Here is a 17,283-nt window from a genome sequence, read left to right as displayed (position 1 = left end):
AGTGTTAAAAGGGGAGATACCAGCAGCAGCTGGGCACAAGCCCCCATCACTATGGGGGCAGGTTCCTCCAGTCTCTCGATCTGGGACTGACCCCCGGTTTTTAACATGCGCACGCAGCCAACTTTTGAAATGTGGTTCTGCAGTGCCTCTCAATAAGACCATCCTGTTGGGCTGCGCTTCTTATCCATCATGTAACACCTACATCGCCATGGTGGCAGCTCTTATTTTAGCTGAAAACACAGTGGAGAACTAGGTCAAGTTTATTATTCCAGCCAGAGGTGCACGAGGGCGTCTTGGTGCAAGCTGCTGCTGGGTTGGACTCCAGCCATGACCCCCCACTTACTCCCACCTCCATCCCATAGGAGGCTGGGAGCACAGGATTACTGTGGGTGGCAGAAGGGACCTGTGTTCATCTCCTGTCCCTCCCAGCCTGATAACCTAGCCCTTCCTCAGGGTGAGGGAAACTATGAGCTTGGGACACATCATCTCAGATTGAAGTGGAGGTCAGAAAACCCTTGGGAAGAAAAAACATGCATACATGTCATGGGGTTTCCAAATTGGGAACGCACACACTGACTAACTGCACTTACGTGTACAGGAGAAATGCACCTCCCAAAATAAATGTACCTAGTAAAAAAGGGCGGAGGAAAGAAAAATTTTCCTCATACTGTTAGCTTATTATTTACCAAAGGCTTCCCTGTAACACTGCTGTGCTTGTAGTGTCAGAAGACACGAAAGGGAGCCCAGAATACATCCTCGTGCCGGCATACATGAGTCACAGAAGTGCCCTCCAGAAAGAGTGGCTATTTTGGGTGAGGAACAAGGAAGCCTTGTAGCGATGGAGAAGCAGGTCGGCCTGCTGGGCCCAGCCTGGACTGCCCTTCTCTGCCCACACCACTGCCCACCAGGGAGAAGAGGGGGCTGGGAGCCTCCAGTCAGTGGGGTGGCCGCAAGCTTGGAGCGGAGATGGCTCAACATCACCCCTCTCATCCCTGGAGAGGGCTGCCTTGCAATCCCACCAAGCGCCCCATGGAAATGGAGTGACACAGAGGCAAGGGCTGGCATTCCACAGGGAGCAGTGAGGGTGATGGGAGGTGCAAAGCTGGGGTGAGCGTGTCCGAGGGCCACCTTGGCCATGCAAGGTGCTGGGTGTAGGCTGGCAGATCCTGCCACAGCCCCCATCTGGGCACCCATCCTGTCCCATTGCACTGTTGCTCAGATGTTGAGGATACACTGGTGAGCTCCAGCCAAAAGGCAGGGTGGTCAGAAGATAACGTTTCCTGCAGCACTTGAACAGAGTCATCAAGGCCAATCCTTTACTTACTGGATCTCCAGCATCTCCTTTCTGGCCGGGAAGACCTGGCTTGCCTCTTTCTCCCTGAAACACAGGACAGAAAAAATGTTAGCTCATCACCCTTGGGGATAAAATGATGATCTATTGGGCAGAGGTAGGGAGAGATGGTCCTAGCATCAGTGCTCCATGCATACGGGAAGGAGAGGGTGGGCAGGCCACATGGAAGTGCAGAGTGGATCCTCATCCACATCACTGGGGTGCAGTGACAGGGCACTTAGGTCCCGTACCCCACCATGGACTCACTGGAAAGCTGCCGGGTGGCTGGCTGTGAAGGAGAACCATCCTCTTCCCCATGCTCAGGGAGGCTGAAATCAGGGAAGGGCATGGGGTCCTGTCCGGTTTTGGAGCAACCTCTGATGAACCCAGCCCTACTGCCCAAGTTCCCCAGCAGAACGGCCGTGGCTTGCGGCTATTCCCTCACCTCATTGCCTGGGTCGCCAGGAGGTCCAGGGAGCCCTCTGGGAGGCTGCAAGAGGGCAGGAGAGAAGCATGGATTAGATCAGGGGCAGAGGCACAGCCTGGAATGGGGGGACACAAGGAGAGGGAATGGAGGGCCTCAAAAGCCCAACTCACCTGGCACTCAAAGGAACAGCACTGTCCGGAGAGAAGGATAAAACAGCATTAGAAGCACTGGGAAGCACCAGCACCAGGGACAGGCTGCACTCCACTCTGGGGAGGAGCCACTCAGGCTGGCAAGGGGGCCCAGAAGGGGCTGCCTGCAGGGCAGGGCAATACCATGGAGCCCCTGAACAGCCCGGGGCAACTTGCACAAGGGCCAGGGAGGCGCTGCCTCTCCATGCCAGGGCAGAGGATGGGCTCAGGCACCAAGGATGGTGCCTGGCATGAGGGAGTGGGGTTCCCGCTGTGTCTGGGGGACACTCACCACTTGCTCCACATTATCTTTCTGCAAGACAAAAAGAGAGAGAGAAGGGGTTTGTGAGGGAGAGGCAAGCCCAGGAAGGGGGCAGGCCGCAGAGGGGATGGGGGCAGGCAATGCTTACAATCATATTGATGATAGTGTTTATGGTTTCCTCCACATCAAGCTCCCGGGTCGGCATCAGGCTGGTGGCAGTGAAGTTGCGACGGTAGGTATGATCCGTGGCAATGATGTTGAGCCGCTGATCCTGGGGTGGAGAGGCAGAGTGAGACCTGCGGGCACCCATATGGGAGCTTCCTGGGGGATGCATCAGGGCTGGGTGTCCATAGGACACCCTGGAGAGCTGCACTCTCCCTCCACCCCTTGGCACCTCCCCAGACTGCGGCCTTCCTTGAGCGCCAGGGCCCTGCTAGCCAGCTGTGCTGTGTGACCCTTCATCACTGAACATGGCTGCTATGCTTGGGGCATTCAGCCTCTCCTTTGCACCAAGTGCTACTGTGCTGGTGGTCTTGCGGGACCACCTGGGACATCCACCACGTAAGCGCTGTGGGGAGCATCCTGCCCGCATGGTCCGTACCAGATGGTTGGGAGAAATGGCAACAGAGAAGACTTTGATTCCCAGATGTTTGGCTTCATTGGCAGCATCATCCAGGCCTCCGCAGGGCTCCTTGTACCCTTCCAAGGGGTGTCCATCAGTCACCACGATCAGGTATTTATTCTCCTTGTGATGGGAGCCACTGTAAGGGTTTAGCACACTTAGCTGGAGAGAGGCAGCTTGGGCACCTCTAGACACTCACCCTGAGCAGCATACCAAATTACCCTCATCCCTGCCAAGCTGGAGCACTAGCAATCTGCCACCCTGGCATCTGTTTAGTCTACATGACCTCCTCCTCCCATGTGCGGACAGCTCTGCCTGGTGCACAGAGCAGTCCTCTCCGAGAGCTCCTAACCTCCATTCATCACAAGGCTGCTGCCCGCATTACCCCATCCATCTCCCCTGGCGTGCCAGCCATGGCACCAAGGCAGCCTGCTGCCTTACCCAATGAGCAGCTCCTCAATGCCTCGCTTTATGGCACAGTCGGTGTATGTGCCCTTCCCGATGTAGTTCACAGCTGACACCCGGTTCTTCAGTTCATTCCTGCCGCTGGGCATTGAGGTGAGGCTCTTAATGAGCACAACCTCATCACTGTAATGCAGCGCCCCTGCATTCCACACCAAGCTTCGGTCACAGCGGTAGTACCTGCATAGACAGACAAGGATATAAGCTTTCAGTACATCTGGACATCCCCTTACCTTGCCTGTGCCCTGCCACACACCTCTGGCTCTGCTTCACTTGTGCCAGCTCGCAACGCAAAATGCAAATCCTCTGCTAAGTATAACACGACCTTGCAAGGGCTCACTGCTTTCCTGCAAGTCACAGCCTTGTGCTTCAGCAAGCATGGGACAGTACAATCTGAGAGGGCTGGGATATGCTTTAGGTGCAAATTCTGGCTGTGAGAGCTGGTTAGCTTGTCCAGAGTAGGTGGAGAGGTGGACTACAGATGGTGGCCACCCACAAGGGTCAGACACTTTGGCGGAGAGGCTCCCCAAAGAGATACCAGACTGCAGTGGCTGGAACTGAGCAGGAGACTTTCAGCCAGATAATAAGGTATATATGTGCAAGGCAGGTAACCACTGAAACAGCATACCCAGGGCTGTAATGAATTTTCCATTCCTGGACGCATTAAAACCAAAGTGGGATGTCTCCCTCTGAAAGATGCTCACACTCAGAGAGGGATGAGCAGGTGCATTGAAGTTCTCCTCTACATGCTGATCTGGGTTTGCTTCGTAGTGCCAAGGGAGTCTGCGCCTGTGAGTACGTGGGTATGGGTGTACAGGACAGAGGCACTGCTACTTCCATATGCCTTGGCCTGGGGTCTTATCTAGTGCCTAAAAAAGGGTCTTTTCAGGATGTTGGGAGGCTGGGACCAGTCCCAAATTGATGGGGCTGCACAGCCCCCCATGGTGCCTGGATGCAGTCCCCTCACTCCTCCAAAATCATCTTCTCTCTACATGGCAGCACCTTTTCCCCAAACCTTATGAGTATCACCCACTGATCTCCCCTCCACTCTCCTGACTGTTTGCCACCACCAGGTGCCTTGCTGGCACCTCGTGCTATCTGCACCATGCACACTTCAGATGCCTGGCAGCACCGTGTGCATCATGGTGGATGGCAGGGTGACTTCTCTGGAGGAGGTAAAGAGCAGCAGGGTAGGCATGGAGGCATTTGAAAGAGCCAAGCTGCGATGATGGAGGCCTGGCAGATTATTTCCAAGCACGAGGCTCCTGGTCACTTGATGCCTTGTACCATAGTCCTTCTGCCTACACAAAGGGCAGGCGAAATGCTGATTGTCTCTCATCCATCCTGAGGAGGGGGCCTTTTCCCCCTCCAGTTCTTGCAGCACCAGGACATCCTCCCAGATGCACATTTGGGCACCAGCACACCTTTCCTGCTGCCTGGAGAGGCTCACAAAACAGCGTTCAGTGAAGGGAGCTGCCAGGCTGCTGGGTCAGGTCTCAGCACAGAGCTCCCTGCTGCAAGGATGCTGCCAGGGGAGGGGTGACATGCAAAATCAGCCAGGCAAACCAGTCCTAGAGGCCCCTGCTTCTCTCCAGGGACCCTAATACGTCCTGGGAACAGCAACAGAGATGCTTCCAGGGCAAACACCGACATATGGGGAAAGATGATTCCCATCCAGATTTTCTCCGTCTCAAAGCAGGATCACCCCATGCCTGCCTCAAGGCCTGCACCCCTGTCTGGTTACCTTGCACAGCTCTGGGATTGTTCACCTCCTCATCCCCTACCTGCCTGATGGGGAGCAGGATTGCTTTAGCCCCATAACATAACCACCTGGAAAGCAAGGCCAGCCAAAGGCAGTGGGCTCAGGGAGCTGTTTCTGTTGCTCCAAGGAAGCCCTTGCTTTCCCAGGGGCGGTCACAGGCAGCATTGCTTAAGGCACACTGCCGCCTTCAGTGCAGCTGGAGCAGAAAAAGGGCGGGCGCAGGGAGGAAAGGGAGGAGATGCTCCCACACATCCCCTCAGCAGCCCTGCTTTCCTCCCATCCCCGCCATGGACGGGCACGCGCAGCGCCCTCAGCATCCCACTAAACCCAAGGCCCTTCCCCATGCTTGTCTCTCACAGCCATAGCAAAATCAGGGTCTAAACCCAGCCAGATATATTCAGCACAGAAAAGAAAGGGTCAAGCCTATGCAGGCTGACCCACTAGTGTGCAGAATGGTTGTGACCTCAGCAGGCTGGGGATTGTGCTGGGTTGATGGGCAGCAAAGCGTCATTTCTGGGCTGCTACAGACCCCTCTGAGTACTTTGTTCCACATCTGCCTTTCAGAGCATGCACAGGGAGCCCTAGATCGGCCCAGGCAAAACAGCAAAAGAGTTACCTGTCTGTTAACTTATCAATGAACCGGTTGGTGAAATCTTTCACTTGCGTGACTAGGTCCCCAAAGGGCTTCACCCTTAAGGCGACGCTTTCTGAGGTATCCAGGACGAAAAACAGGTCCACAGGGCAGTCTGGGAACAAGCACAGAGACAGAGGAGTCGCAAGGCATCCCTCCTGCACCGACTGCCTGGTGCACCCTCTGGCCCAAGCTGTGTGGGGCTCTCCATGCTGTTGGCACGCACTCGCCAAAGCACATCTGCAATCCAGCCCCCTTCCTACTAAACTCAGAGGCTTTGCCCTAAGTGGACTGCTTTCAAATAATAATCCCATGTGAGGACATGCAGACATACATGTATAGCTGAGCTTGCTCTCTCATAGCATTTCTGTCTTGTCATTGAGGATAAACTGAATTGCATCTGAGTATATATTCAGAAAATACTGGTTTGTTGCATTTAGCAGCTTCCTATGTATTTTTTTCCCTTTACATTCAAAGGATGTCTTTGTGAGACCAACATTAGTTACTATTTAAAACAATGTGCAGCTACAGCAACAACTTGAAAAGAAAACAATACATAATAGCAATTAACACAATGAGAAATTAATGATTTTCTAAAACATCTTGGCACAAATATCATTGCAAAGGAGAGCAAAAGTAAAAACAGAACTTAGCAGTCAGTGTCAAAATCAAACTCTTTCAGAAAGCTAAACTGATACCAGCTGTCTGTCATCCTCCCCTCCTGCGTCCCAGCCCCAGTAATAACACACCTGATAAGACAGAACCAAAGAGAACCAGAAAAAATCATTAAAGATAGGTGGACACATCTTGAAAACACTTCTTAAACATGCATTGCCCTGCACTGGAAATACAACTCTTCTCCAAAACTTCCTGACAAAGCTGCAACAGCAAAAAGCAGCTGAGGCGTCAGCTCAGCCGTGCAGGGAGCGAAATGGCAGCTAATCTCAGGGTAGATGTGAGAGGTAAAACACCCTGGAAGGTGGCCCAGGCTTACCTTGAGCATTTGCGACCCGGCTGGTGATTTCTGTGCGTTGAGCCCACAAGCCTCCCTTCAGGAAACAGGCTTGAAGTAGCAAAGTGAATAAAAAGTTTTGCAGCCTCATTTTGCTTGCTTCAGATTACCATCTAGTTGGATTCAAGAAAAAGAAGGGAAGGAGAAACTATTAGCCAAGAGAGGCCACAATCCAGAGGAAGGAATTGCTGAAGATATTTTTATTGCCTTCTCCTTGGTTTCTGTGGAAGGAAGAGCAGGCAGGAGGGTTAGGGTGAGGAGGAGATTTTTTCAGTCTGAGGACGGAGGGAGGGATCAAGGCTGTCAGCTGTTAGTCAGAAACGAATGAGGCATTTTTTGTTATCCTTTTTCTGGATGTCACTGTACCTGCAACAGCACCCCTGGGTTCTGCATCTGCACCCGAGTCGCTGATGCCCTGGAGACAGAGATCTCCTTATGGAGAAAGTGGGAGTGCTGCAAGCTTAGCAAAACCTAACGAAGGAAACCCCTGCATGTCGCTCACCGGAAACACCTTTTGGGACCAGCCTGGTCTGCACGTGGCCAGCGATGCAAGATGGAGCTGGGAGAGAGCTCAGGGCACCTCGTGAAGGATGCAAATTCCCCACTCTTGCTGCCCAGGGCTACTGGCTGGCTGCCAGCAGGAGAATGGGCTTCTGGTCTGGGAAAGTGAGGGACAGCAGGAGGAGAGGCAGCAGCTGGCTTGGAAGATGACCCATCTTTGTCCTGTTAACCCAGGGGCCCCTGCCTCAGCGCAGACCTGGAGCTGTCCCATGACCACCTTGGAGGGAGTGCTGCAGAGGTACCAGGCTTATTTCTGGAGAAGCACCTTCCTCCCAGGCTTTGATGGTTTTTACTCTGTCAGGAACCTGAGGAGCAAGCCAAAAAAAAATCAGCAAAGACCCCCACAGATTGTGAGAGAACCCCCCGATCCCTAACCTACTCCCTGCAACATGGACAGGGAATAGGAGCCGGAGCAGGGACAGGGGAGCAGAGCTGTCAAGACCAGGAGGCAGAAGTTGAAGCCCAAAACCTGTAGGTAGGCTTGGAGATAGGTGCCCTCCCACGCTGTTTTCTCCTGTGTGACAGTGTTGGCCACGCAGTAGGAGAGCCTGAGGGCACACAGCAGTGTGGAGGTGACTCCACAGCCCTTGCAGACAGGATGAGGCCTTGCAGACCATCCACTATCCAAGGCCGCTGCTGGAAACCCGATTTGCAAAGGTGATGATGCCTGCCCCTCTCATGGGACAGGCCTGGCAGGCCAGAAGCAGGATGATCTTGGACCAGGATGCCCCAGTGGCTGTCTCTGAGCAGAAGGGACCCTGAAGACCCTGTATAAAACCCTACTCGTAACAGCAGGGTGATGATCCACGCCGGGAAGGAGATGTTGAGTGTGCAGAGCCAGGAGACAAGTCCCATGCTGCTTAACTCTGACTTGTCTCCTGCCCCTTTAGTTGTTATCACATAGGCACCAACTCCAGAAGTAGGTGTTGTCAAACCACTCAGTTACAGTGGGAGCATTGATTGCCAGCAGAGAAGAGAGATGAAACCCCTGGGGGCTGACTGTGCTACAGCCATGGCTGTAGCCTGCTTCCACACGGCACTTGCAGCCCTCCACAGTACAAGAGGACGCCAAAGGCTGTTATTAAATAGCAAATTCACAGTTTGTTCAGGCCTAGCACATACCTTTCCTTTGGAAACTGAAACGAAAACCAGATGGAGGGGCTTAATTTGAGCCTGGCAGAGCATCTCATGGACACGCAGAGGACCAGGACCATTCTGAAGAGCAAAAGAGGCAACAGCATGACCCAGCCAGTACAAATGATTTAGGTATATTAGTTGCAAAAAGGCAAGAAGAGATCTGCCAAGAGGAGTTAAGGAATATAGGAACTTTGTGGAAAGACAAACTACTGTCATCATATTCCTTGCTGGTGACACCAGGGAGGCTGGCTCTCCACAGCCACTCGGTCTGTCTCTGGTGCTGATGGGGCAGACCCAAGGCAGGCCTCACCACCTCATCCATGGAAGGTAACCCCACAATAATCTCAGGCATGGATGTCAGAAGCTGCCTTCTGCTATGGCTACAGTGAGAGCTGAGGGAAGCTCCTTGCTGCTTTGCGGGAACATTCAGGGCACCTAGTTGCCACCAGTGTCACCCTAAGGGAGCAGTGATCCTTGCAGGCAAGCCTAATGCTCAGGACTAGGTCTGCAGGACACACACTTGCAGGAAGCAACTGTAAAACTCATTTTCTGCCAGTATTCTCCTACTTCACTTTTCAGCCAGTGCATTGTGGTTTGAATAGCACTTTCATGGCTACCTAGCTAAGGGAAAGCAGCCTCTCTTCCATTGCTTCTCAGCTTTGTCCATATTTATGCTCCTGCTTATGTATTTGTGCAATACTTTTCCACCCCAGGTTTTTGCACAGCCTTTCAAAGAAGAGTTTCCACACACACTGGAAATGACCTTCCACTTTGTCTTTCAGATTATTCAAAATAGTCCTTTTTCCCTGTGCTTGTTTCTAGTCACAGCATAGGCACCCATTAACTGTCCTGGGGAAAAATTTGAGTGCCAGGGTCACAAAGAAGGGGTGGAAACCCAAGAAAGAATGGGGAAAAGGATAAACTCTTAAGCCCCTTTCTTTCACACACAGTAAGGCTGGGTCCCCAGACATCACCTCCTTCTGCAGTCACAGCTAATGATCAGTAAGGGCTGACGACCCTGCGCCATGCTGCAGGGTCTCTCCAGAGATACTCTGGGACCACAGTGATGCAGAGCAAGAGGGAGTGATGTCCTCTGTTAGGGACCTAAGCTGGGAATGTCTTGGCCTTTGCATCTGCCAGGACATCCTTACCTACAACAGTTCAGCTTATTTTGCCTTTGGGCCAGGCTGCCCTGCTCTAGGGCTGATCATCTGTGCATGTCGTCCATGAGCAGCCACTGGGACGGCTCTAGGGGTTCTTGCTGAGGGAGCTCCAAGGCAGAGCAGTGTTTTCTCTCTGCACGACGTTACTGCTAGCTGTAAATGTCCTCACAGGCATTAACTCCAGAACAAAGTAAGTGGGTTCTTCAAATATCTCATTTAAGGGAAGACTTTGCAATGTAGGTGTGGTCTTTAATCTGATTTTCCAATGGGTGCCACAACCCCACCTCATATAATTCACAGTTGTGACCATTTCTTCTCTTATGGGCATGACCTGAGTCCACCCACACTTGTCACACCAGCAGGGAACAATCACCCTTCTCCACAGTGCAGAATAATTTATTTACTCTCCGCAGCATTGTGACTACAACTCTTTAAATTCAGGTGGAGATCCACTTTGGGATTGCATCATTCCCCTGGAAGTCATCTTTATCTAGTCCCAAATTCTCCTCCTAGAGCATCACCCAACTCTCTTTCCCTTCCTTCTCCTCTTCCAGCTCCCACCATTCCTAACCACCAGCAGCCCACCACAAAAATGTAGCAGCTTGTCCAGCTTTCATGCACAAAAATGACAACCTCCTTGTACAAGGGATTCAGAAAAAAACATTGTTGGATGTGGGAAGAAGTCTCAAGCTGAGATCTTGTTAGCATTAAAAAAAAAAAAAAAAAAAAAGCTGTACCTCCACTGATTTAAAATTACATTAGTGGAGGAGCCTGTCCACAAACGATTGAGGCAGATCCATCAGATAATGTCTATTTGAATAAACAACAAAATTGAAAATCAGTGGAAGAAAACACAGACTATGCTAAAATGAAATCTAATAACCCACCAGCACAACAGGCACTTTCATGACAAATCCCTTCTGGAAAACATGAACAGAGCAATTTAGGTGCCTCTCTAGAAACTGAAGTTAAAGCAAAGGAAAGAGGAGAAGCTGGTGGTCTCAAGGAGGGGCAGGAGCACTGCCGGGGAGTCCCTGTGGCTTCATCCCTGCAGCTTCTCCAAGCTGCAGTGCAAAGCTGGGAGGAAACAACATGCCTTTTGGGCCTGGCCCTCTGAGTCGGACAGCAGCAGCATTTCACTCGGTTCTCTCTGATTTCATGAGGGATGGACCAGAGGGAGAATCCCCATGGGGGGAATAGATATCCCACAGACCCTCTCCTTCCTTGGGGAAGGGGAGGAGATCTGCAAGTACAGGCTACAGAGAGCCTCGGGCTCCTGTGTGCTTTGGATGAGAGGTAGGAAGCTCAACAAGGCTCCCTCTTGGAGGCTGGGCAGCACAAAGGTGGGTCCCCATAGCGTGAGACAAAAACATAACAAGACCACCACTACCCAGCCCCAGAAGAGACAGTTTTTTTGTTGTTTCAAATAAAGGATTTTTCCCAGCCTCAAAGCTTTAATATCAGTGCAAACCTGATCAGTCTATAAAGCCAACAAGGCTCCCAGAGATGGGGGGCGTTTTGCAGAGCCATGCTGGTGGCATCAGGAGATGAGGACACTGACAGGTAAATTTTTAAGCTCAAACCTCACTGAAGATGGTCTCCCGGTGATCCAGCATGTCTGGGGGCAAATTCCTGCTATGTGACAGTTCAGGGGAACCTGACTGCATGGGAGAAGCACAAGAGTGGGGCATAACCACTGCAGGATGTGGGACTCCCTGCCCATGCCCCTTCCAGGGGGCCCCATGCCCTTTTCCAGGGGCTGAATCTGATGTACAGGACTTCTCTCCTTGTGCTACAGCTAACACACTTCCTTGGGGATAGTGCGGGGGAAGCTCACCTGGGCTTTTAAAAACCAGCCAGAGGCTCACAGGAAAGGGCACTTTGGGAAGGGAGCCATATTTATCAGGTCAGCAGAGGCAGCCTGGCATTCTGCAAATCAGTGAAATTTCCTCCTTACTCCTTCTCTTCCTCTCTCCTTTCCTCCTGAGAAATTACTCGCAGCAGCAGAACAACTCAGCCCTGCTGGTGTTACAGGTCTTTTTCCCCTGCCCCAAAGAGGGGAGGGGAAAGTGCATCCATCTTAAAAACTGTCTGGTTGCTCTGCAGAGGTTTGTGAGCTGGAAGCAAGTCAGCAGCGCCAGTAAACACTTAATGATAATGGTATGGCTTGTGCAAGGCGTCTCCTGGCCGTATATGGCCCTGCACAGCTGCAGCCCATCAGGCCCAGCTGCACCCACTCCCCTGCGCCCCGCAGCGCAGGCCGACAGCGCCATCAGCGTGTTGCTGTGAGGAGCCAGCAGCGCTGCAAGCCTGCAAACGGTGCGGGGAGCTGGGCAAGGCAGGGTCCCCCTGTGCAGCGTGCAGTGCCTGGGCTGCCAGAGGAAACCCTGGAGAGTGATTCCCTGCCTGGTGCCTTTGCCGTTAACCCTAGAGGTCTGGAGGGCTGTTACTGGGCATAACATCCCAGCTGTGTTTTCTGTGATATCTAATAAGACTGTAATCTTGGATTCACATAGAGTTTCAAGAGAATTTTTTTGCCTTTTCCAGGTCTACAGTGCTAAATCAGGGCTAACAGCTGACAGCATCCCCAAGGCATTAAGCTGCTGTTTCCTTGGAAAAGTACAGGCTAATTTTGCAGAAATTCAGCTGATACCTAGCCAGCCCTTTGCTAGGAGTTTGGAGGCTGACCCAATAGCATGTTGCAATCATTCGGCCTAACACTATGCTGTCATGTTCTGAAATCTAAGAACATGTGCCTGCGAAGAACATCTCCTTTCTCTGGAAGATGCCAGGGCAGCTGAACCCTCACACTTGGCCAAACTCACTACACCTGGTACCCCAGCCTTTTGCCCTGCCTCCTCCACACCATCCCTCACAGTCCTCTTCTGTGCCAGGTATAGCCAGCACATGCCAAACCCTGCCATGGTTGCAAAGAGGGCCCCCCTCCTTGGTTATCTTCATGATGAACCCCACACTGGGGTTCCCCTCTGCATGTACCTCCTTGGAGTCAGCCTCCTACCAAAACGTGGTACAGGAGGGCAAAGGGAAGCCCTCCTGTTTGCCCCAATGGGCAAATGCTCTCTAGCCAGAGTGGAAGCCAGCTGGGCTTTGGGCTGCCAGTCACAGTCCCATAGAGCCATTTCACACAGTGGGAGCAGAGCTAGCAAGTAAGATACTTTTAGTCCAATTCCTGACCGAACTGGGGCAAAAATAAATAAATAAATAAATAAATAAATAAAAGCAATTGGGACAGAATTTTTTTGCCTTGTTTAGCAACTGAGAAAAGAATCAGTTTGCTCCATTTTTCCGATATTAACTCTTTCATGCAACTTTTTCTTCCCCTTAATCAAGTCAATTTTGAAATGGAAAATGTTCTTTCCAAAAGAAATAAGGAAACGAATTGAAATGAATTCCCCAGGGAAAAGCCAGGACCAAACCCACTGGTATACTCATAGCCCAATGGTTCATTTAAAAAGTGGGGAATGGCAGAGTGCCAGGTTTCCAGCTCCATGTTCTGTAGCTGGGGCAGCTTCATCCCATAACACATCCCTGGGAGAGACTAGAATTAAGAAGTAACTGAAATTTCCCTGGTTGCAACCACACGAAACAAACACCAATGTCCAGTCCTCCAAACTGGCTGAATCACATTCCTCCATTTCCTGGGGACATAAATACCCAAGACTTACTAAGTTTTTGGGATGATGGAGGCGTATGCTAGAAAAGACTTTGCTGTGCTCTGATTACCATGGGGTGACCACAGGCTATTCACCCCCGGGCTGGCTCTACGACCCCAGCCCCTGAAGTTGCAAGAAGACACAAGCCAGCTTGTCCATGAGTCAGCAGGGTCCGTGTTGACATTTCTTTCTGCCTCACCGCCCTGTCTCTGTGCTACAGTCCCACGCGGTGGGAACAGCGGTGGTCCAAGCCGAGTGCTGGGCCAACCACAAACTCCACTGAAAAGAGTGTGGTTTGTGGTGTTTCCACACATGATAATTTAACTTCCCACAGTGGATCTTTGCAGGAGAAGGCAGTGGAGAAATCCCTCCAAGCAGGAATGTAGCAAGGAGAGCACCAGTGCCTCCAGCTATGCAGCTGGTGACATCTCCAGGTGGGATGCAGAGCCCTCAAAGGGGTGTAGTTTGTAAGAAGAGGTTCTTGCAGCACATATAGGTATTACTTCCAGCAAAGCAGGCCTGCAAGCTTTGTACTGCAGGCCATAAAGCAGATGCAGCAGCACGGGTGCACTGGAAAAGGGTCTCACGCTCATCATGTCATCTGCTCTGGCAGCCACAGGCATAGGAGAAAAGCCAAACCACACCATTCAGCATCTTCTGAATACCTTGACATTTTTACTTTAAATGGCACCTTTACAGTTTTTCTTCTCCTAACGGTCTTATAAATCTTGTAAAAGACAGGACAGCCAGAACGCGGCGCTTCCCGTCTGTTTGAATCACTGGCTCATCTGACCTAACGTGAACTTCCCCACTTCTCAGTTTGCCAGCTGGGTTTCTCTTGTACTAAATTGGTTCGAGTAGGCCCAGAAGGACTTTTCCCTCCCCTCCCTCTTTTTCAGTGTAGCTTGTGAAGAAAATTTTCAGCTCCCGCTAGAGGCTGATGGCACCGAGTAGCACACAGTTTGCCTCTACAGGCTGCCTTCAAAATTCAGGCTGAAGCAGCTCCGAGAGCCCCAGCGTCTCCCCCCCCCCCTTTTTCACATGCTCTATAATCCCCAAAAAGTGAACGTTCACCTTCGCCAGAGAAACAAGGGAGACTTGCTCCAATGAGCGACCGCCTTCAAAGGCTTTCAAAGACGCGACGAGCCGCCCCGCGCAACTGCAGCGAGTTCAAGGGCTCAGAGGTGTTGGGGGGTGTTTGCCTTGGCTGGGGGATTTCCAGCCACCTCACCTGCCCCCTGCCAGGCCAGCGCGTGGTGTGTACATCCCAGTACTGGCGGAGCCGTTCCCCTCCTGCGGCAGCCACGAGGGCGGCCCCGCTTTGCAGACCCATTGCATACCGGAGCAGAGCAAGAGGTAGGGCAAGGCATGGCGGTAGCCCCTGCATGTGTCGTTGGTTTGGGACGGGTTAATTTTTTTCCCCGTTACCTCACACTGGCCTCTAGTTCTATGGAAAAACAAACCATCTGGTAATAATATTTCTTTAATAGCTGTCTGAGTCTGTGGGAAAGCTTGGCTTACTTTCTTAGAAAAGAAGAGCTCAAGTGAGAAGGGAGATTTTAAAGGCAGCATTGCAGCTTGTGGAGAGGAGATAACACTTTCTGGCCCCTTTCTCCAGCCACCTCTTCTGCTGCACATGTCCTGCTGTGTCACAGGTACAGCCGCATGCCATTCCCAGAGCCGCCTGCCCTGCAGCTTGCCCACAGCGGCCAGTGCCAGGCTCTGCCTTTAGGTCCACACTCTACTGTGTCACTTGAGGACATCTTCAAAAGGCTGGATCCATCCCCTCCAGCAGCAAGCTGCGAAGCCCTGTCCCATACTCAGCCCAACCTTTCCTCAGGGAGTCATCAGCCATCTCTGTTGATGAGAAGCAGGAGATGGTGCCCATCTCTGCTGCGAGCGCTCTTCCGCTTCCAGGCTTGCTAAGGTTGTGCCAAAAACATCCCCTCACCCCTGGGCGAGACCTTCCACTGCTGCTCATTCACTCCATCCCACTGCACAGACCCCTGCCACTGCATCCCCGGCAAGCGGAAGGAGGGAGAGCACTGCTGCCCTGAAATCTCCCTCCACTGACTATTGCCCACCTCTGGGCTCTGCTGCAGAGAAGTTAGGAAGGAGGAACGAGTGTTCATACAGGCAGTATACAGGCATCATCTGCACAGGAGCAGCTGAGATAGCAGGCGTTCTCCGGAGCCACTCGGGATGGAGCCTGCGCCTCTCCTCCCAGCCCAGGGCATGTCTTCTCCCCAGTAGAGCCAACCCCTGGGAGCCCAGCAAGGATAGTCGGACCCAAGCCCACAACACTCCCGCAGGCGCTCTCAGAAAGGCCTTCCTTCCCTGTGGATGCAAAAGGCTGAGAGAGGATCTGAGCCTCAGGCAACACCTCCGGGAGCAGGAGCTGAAGTCTCACAGGGGTCAAATGGTACAGCTGCCCTTGGAAAAGCAAGTGGTGCTAGGCAGAGACGAATCTCTTTGGGCATCACAGCCAGCATTTGCCTCTCTTGCCAAACATCCAGAAAGCTGCTCTTTTCCTTTCCTTTGGCGTTTTAAAATGTCTTAAATGAACTTGCTCTGCTTCATCAAGGCAGTGACCCGGGATTGCAGCCTTCACAACTCTAGTAATGCCACTTCGGGATCTCAGGTTCTGGTTTGGGGTTTTGGTTCAGATGCTTACAGGGGCCCAAATCCCAGATTCAGATGTGAATACATGGAGAGACTCCACCTCTGCTCCCTCCCAGGAGCCTAGGCCAGCAAACCCCTGCTCTGAGCACTCGCTTCTGCAGCTGGCACCAAGGGCTGAACAGGCCCATGAGCTAGCTGCTGCAGCCTGAACCAACCAGTCACCAAGCAGGAAAGTTTGGGAAAGAAAGAAAAAAAAACCCCACCATCTGCCTGCTCCTTTACTGAGATCCAACCCAACCTTCCCTTAGAGTTGAGCACACTGATGAATTCTTTCTCCTTATTACATTGTCCTGATTCTGGCCAGTGACAAAAGCAGTAATGCCAAAGCATCACAAGGAAGGATGACTTGGCAGTACTTCCAGCCTAACCAGAGGCTGGAAAAAAGTCAAAAACTACATGAGCCCTGTCCTCAGCCCAAGGGATCAGCACAACTCTCCCTCTTGCTGCAAGGGAGGAAGTCTGCCCTGGTTTAGCTCTGATGCTCATGGAGCCCATATACACACCAGGTGAGCAGCCACTCATCGTAATGGTGCTTGGATGCACATTTCCAGGCAGCTGGGCTTCTCCATCATGGGTGAGCAAGCGCTTGCTGAGCAATGAGTCCCCAGGCACTCCTCCAGTTCATTGACGCAAATGGACATATCAGATAAATAGCAGAGCATTTTCACTCCGGGTTTGCATGCTGGCCAGCAGAATCAAGCCTTGCACCATGACTGTGGCTTCTTAGCCTTAGGGCAGACTGAATAATAAAAATATCAACCGGAAGACAGAATAACTTAGAGTTTGAGTCAGTCCTTGCGTCAGGGTCACCACAGATGACCCTTGATGATCTGTGGGCCAGGGAGAAAACCCCTTTCCCAGAGAAATCACTACCAGATGGGTGTTGTGAGACATCAGGACGCAACTCATTCAACCTACCAGGAAGGGCCTTTCCACACTCACACAGAGATGGAGTCTCACAATCTTCCTCCTGCCCCACCATGGAGATCTGAAGGCAAATAAAGCAAAACTAATTTTCATGACAACAAATTTTCAGGGAAAATGTATACTTTTAATTCAGAAAATGAAAACATCTCAGAGTACAGCTTGCTTTTTTTTTAAAGGGTCAGAAATATCCTGGTTTGGGAATAAAAACTGACCAAAACAGGAAAAGATTGGCAAAATCTCTAGTGTTCTATTTTTGGAGAGGGGGAAAAAAAAAGAGGAGGGGGATTTCTGGTTTTCTGATAAAGATGGGAAAGAAAATTACAGGAAGTGTCAATGTTTCAGAGTCATTACTCATTAATTCATAGCCAAACACTCAGCAGGTAATTTTTTTTTTTCCCTCCAGTTGGACCCTGCTGTGTCAACAGAAGCCTTTCCTCCCTGTG

The 17,283-nt window shown here is 51.7% G+C and overlaps 1 protein-coding gene across 1 annotated transcript in view; it reads right to left on the bottom strand.

Annotated features, from left to right (window-relative positions):
• COL6A1 (collagen type VI alpha 1 chain) overlaps positions 1 to 16,881 on the bottom strand; it is a 41,036-nt gene extending 24,155 nt beyond the window's left edge. The window contains exons 1-12 of the mRNA XM_026086524.1: positions 16,832 to 16,881; positions 8,380 to 8,472; positions 7,199 to 7,562; positions 6,679 to 6,809; positions 5,670 to 5,799; positions 3,271 to 3,471; positions 2,809 to 2,968; positions 2,356 to 2,478; positions 2,238 to 2,258; positions 1,928 to 1,948; positions 1,776 to 1,820; positions 1,325 to 1,378 (exon numbers count right to left, since the gene is read on the bottom strand). Of these exons, the coding sequence (XP_025942309.1) occupies positions 1,325 to 1,378; positions 1,776 to 1,820; positions 1,928 to 1,948; positions 2,238 to 2,258; positions 2,356 to 2,478; positions 2,809 to 2,968; positions 3,271 to 3,471; positions 5,670 to 5,799; positions 6,679 to 6,787 (864 nt within the window). The 5' untranslated portion in view covers positions 6,788 to 6,809; positions 7,199 to 7,562; positions 8,380 to 8,472; positions 16,832 to 16,881. The remainder of the gene's footprint in view (positions 1 to 1,324; positions 1,379 to 1,775; positions 1,821 to 1,927; positions 1,949 to 2,237; positions 2,259 to 2,355; positions 2,479 to 2,808; positions 2,969 to 3,270; positions 3,472 to 5,669; positions 5,800 to 6,678; positions 6,810 to 7,198; positions 7,563 to 8,379; positions 8,473 to 16,831) is intronic.
• Between the last annotated feature and the right edge of the window lie 402 nt (positions 16,882 to 17,283).

The sequence above is a fragment of the Apteryx rowi genome, unplaced genomic scaffold (genome assembly GCF_003343035.1).
Source record: "Apteryx rowi isolate R43461 unplaced genomic scaffold, aptRow1 scaffold_699, whole genome shotgun sequence".
Classification (NCBI taxonomy): Eukaryota; Metazoa; Chordata; class Aves; order Apterygiformes; family Apterygidae; genus Apteryx; species Apteryx rowi.
This window is presented reverse-complemented; position numbering and strand designations above follow the sequence as displayed.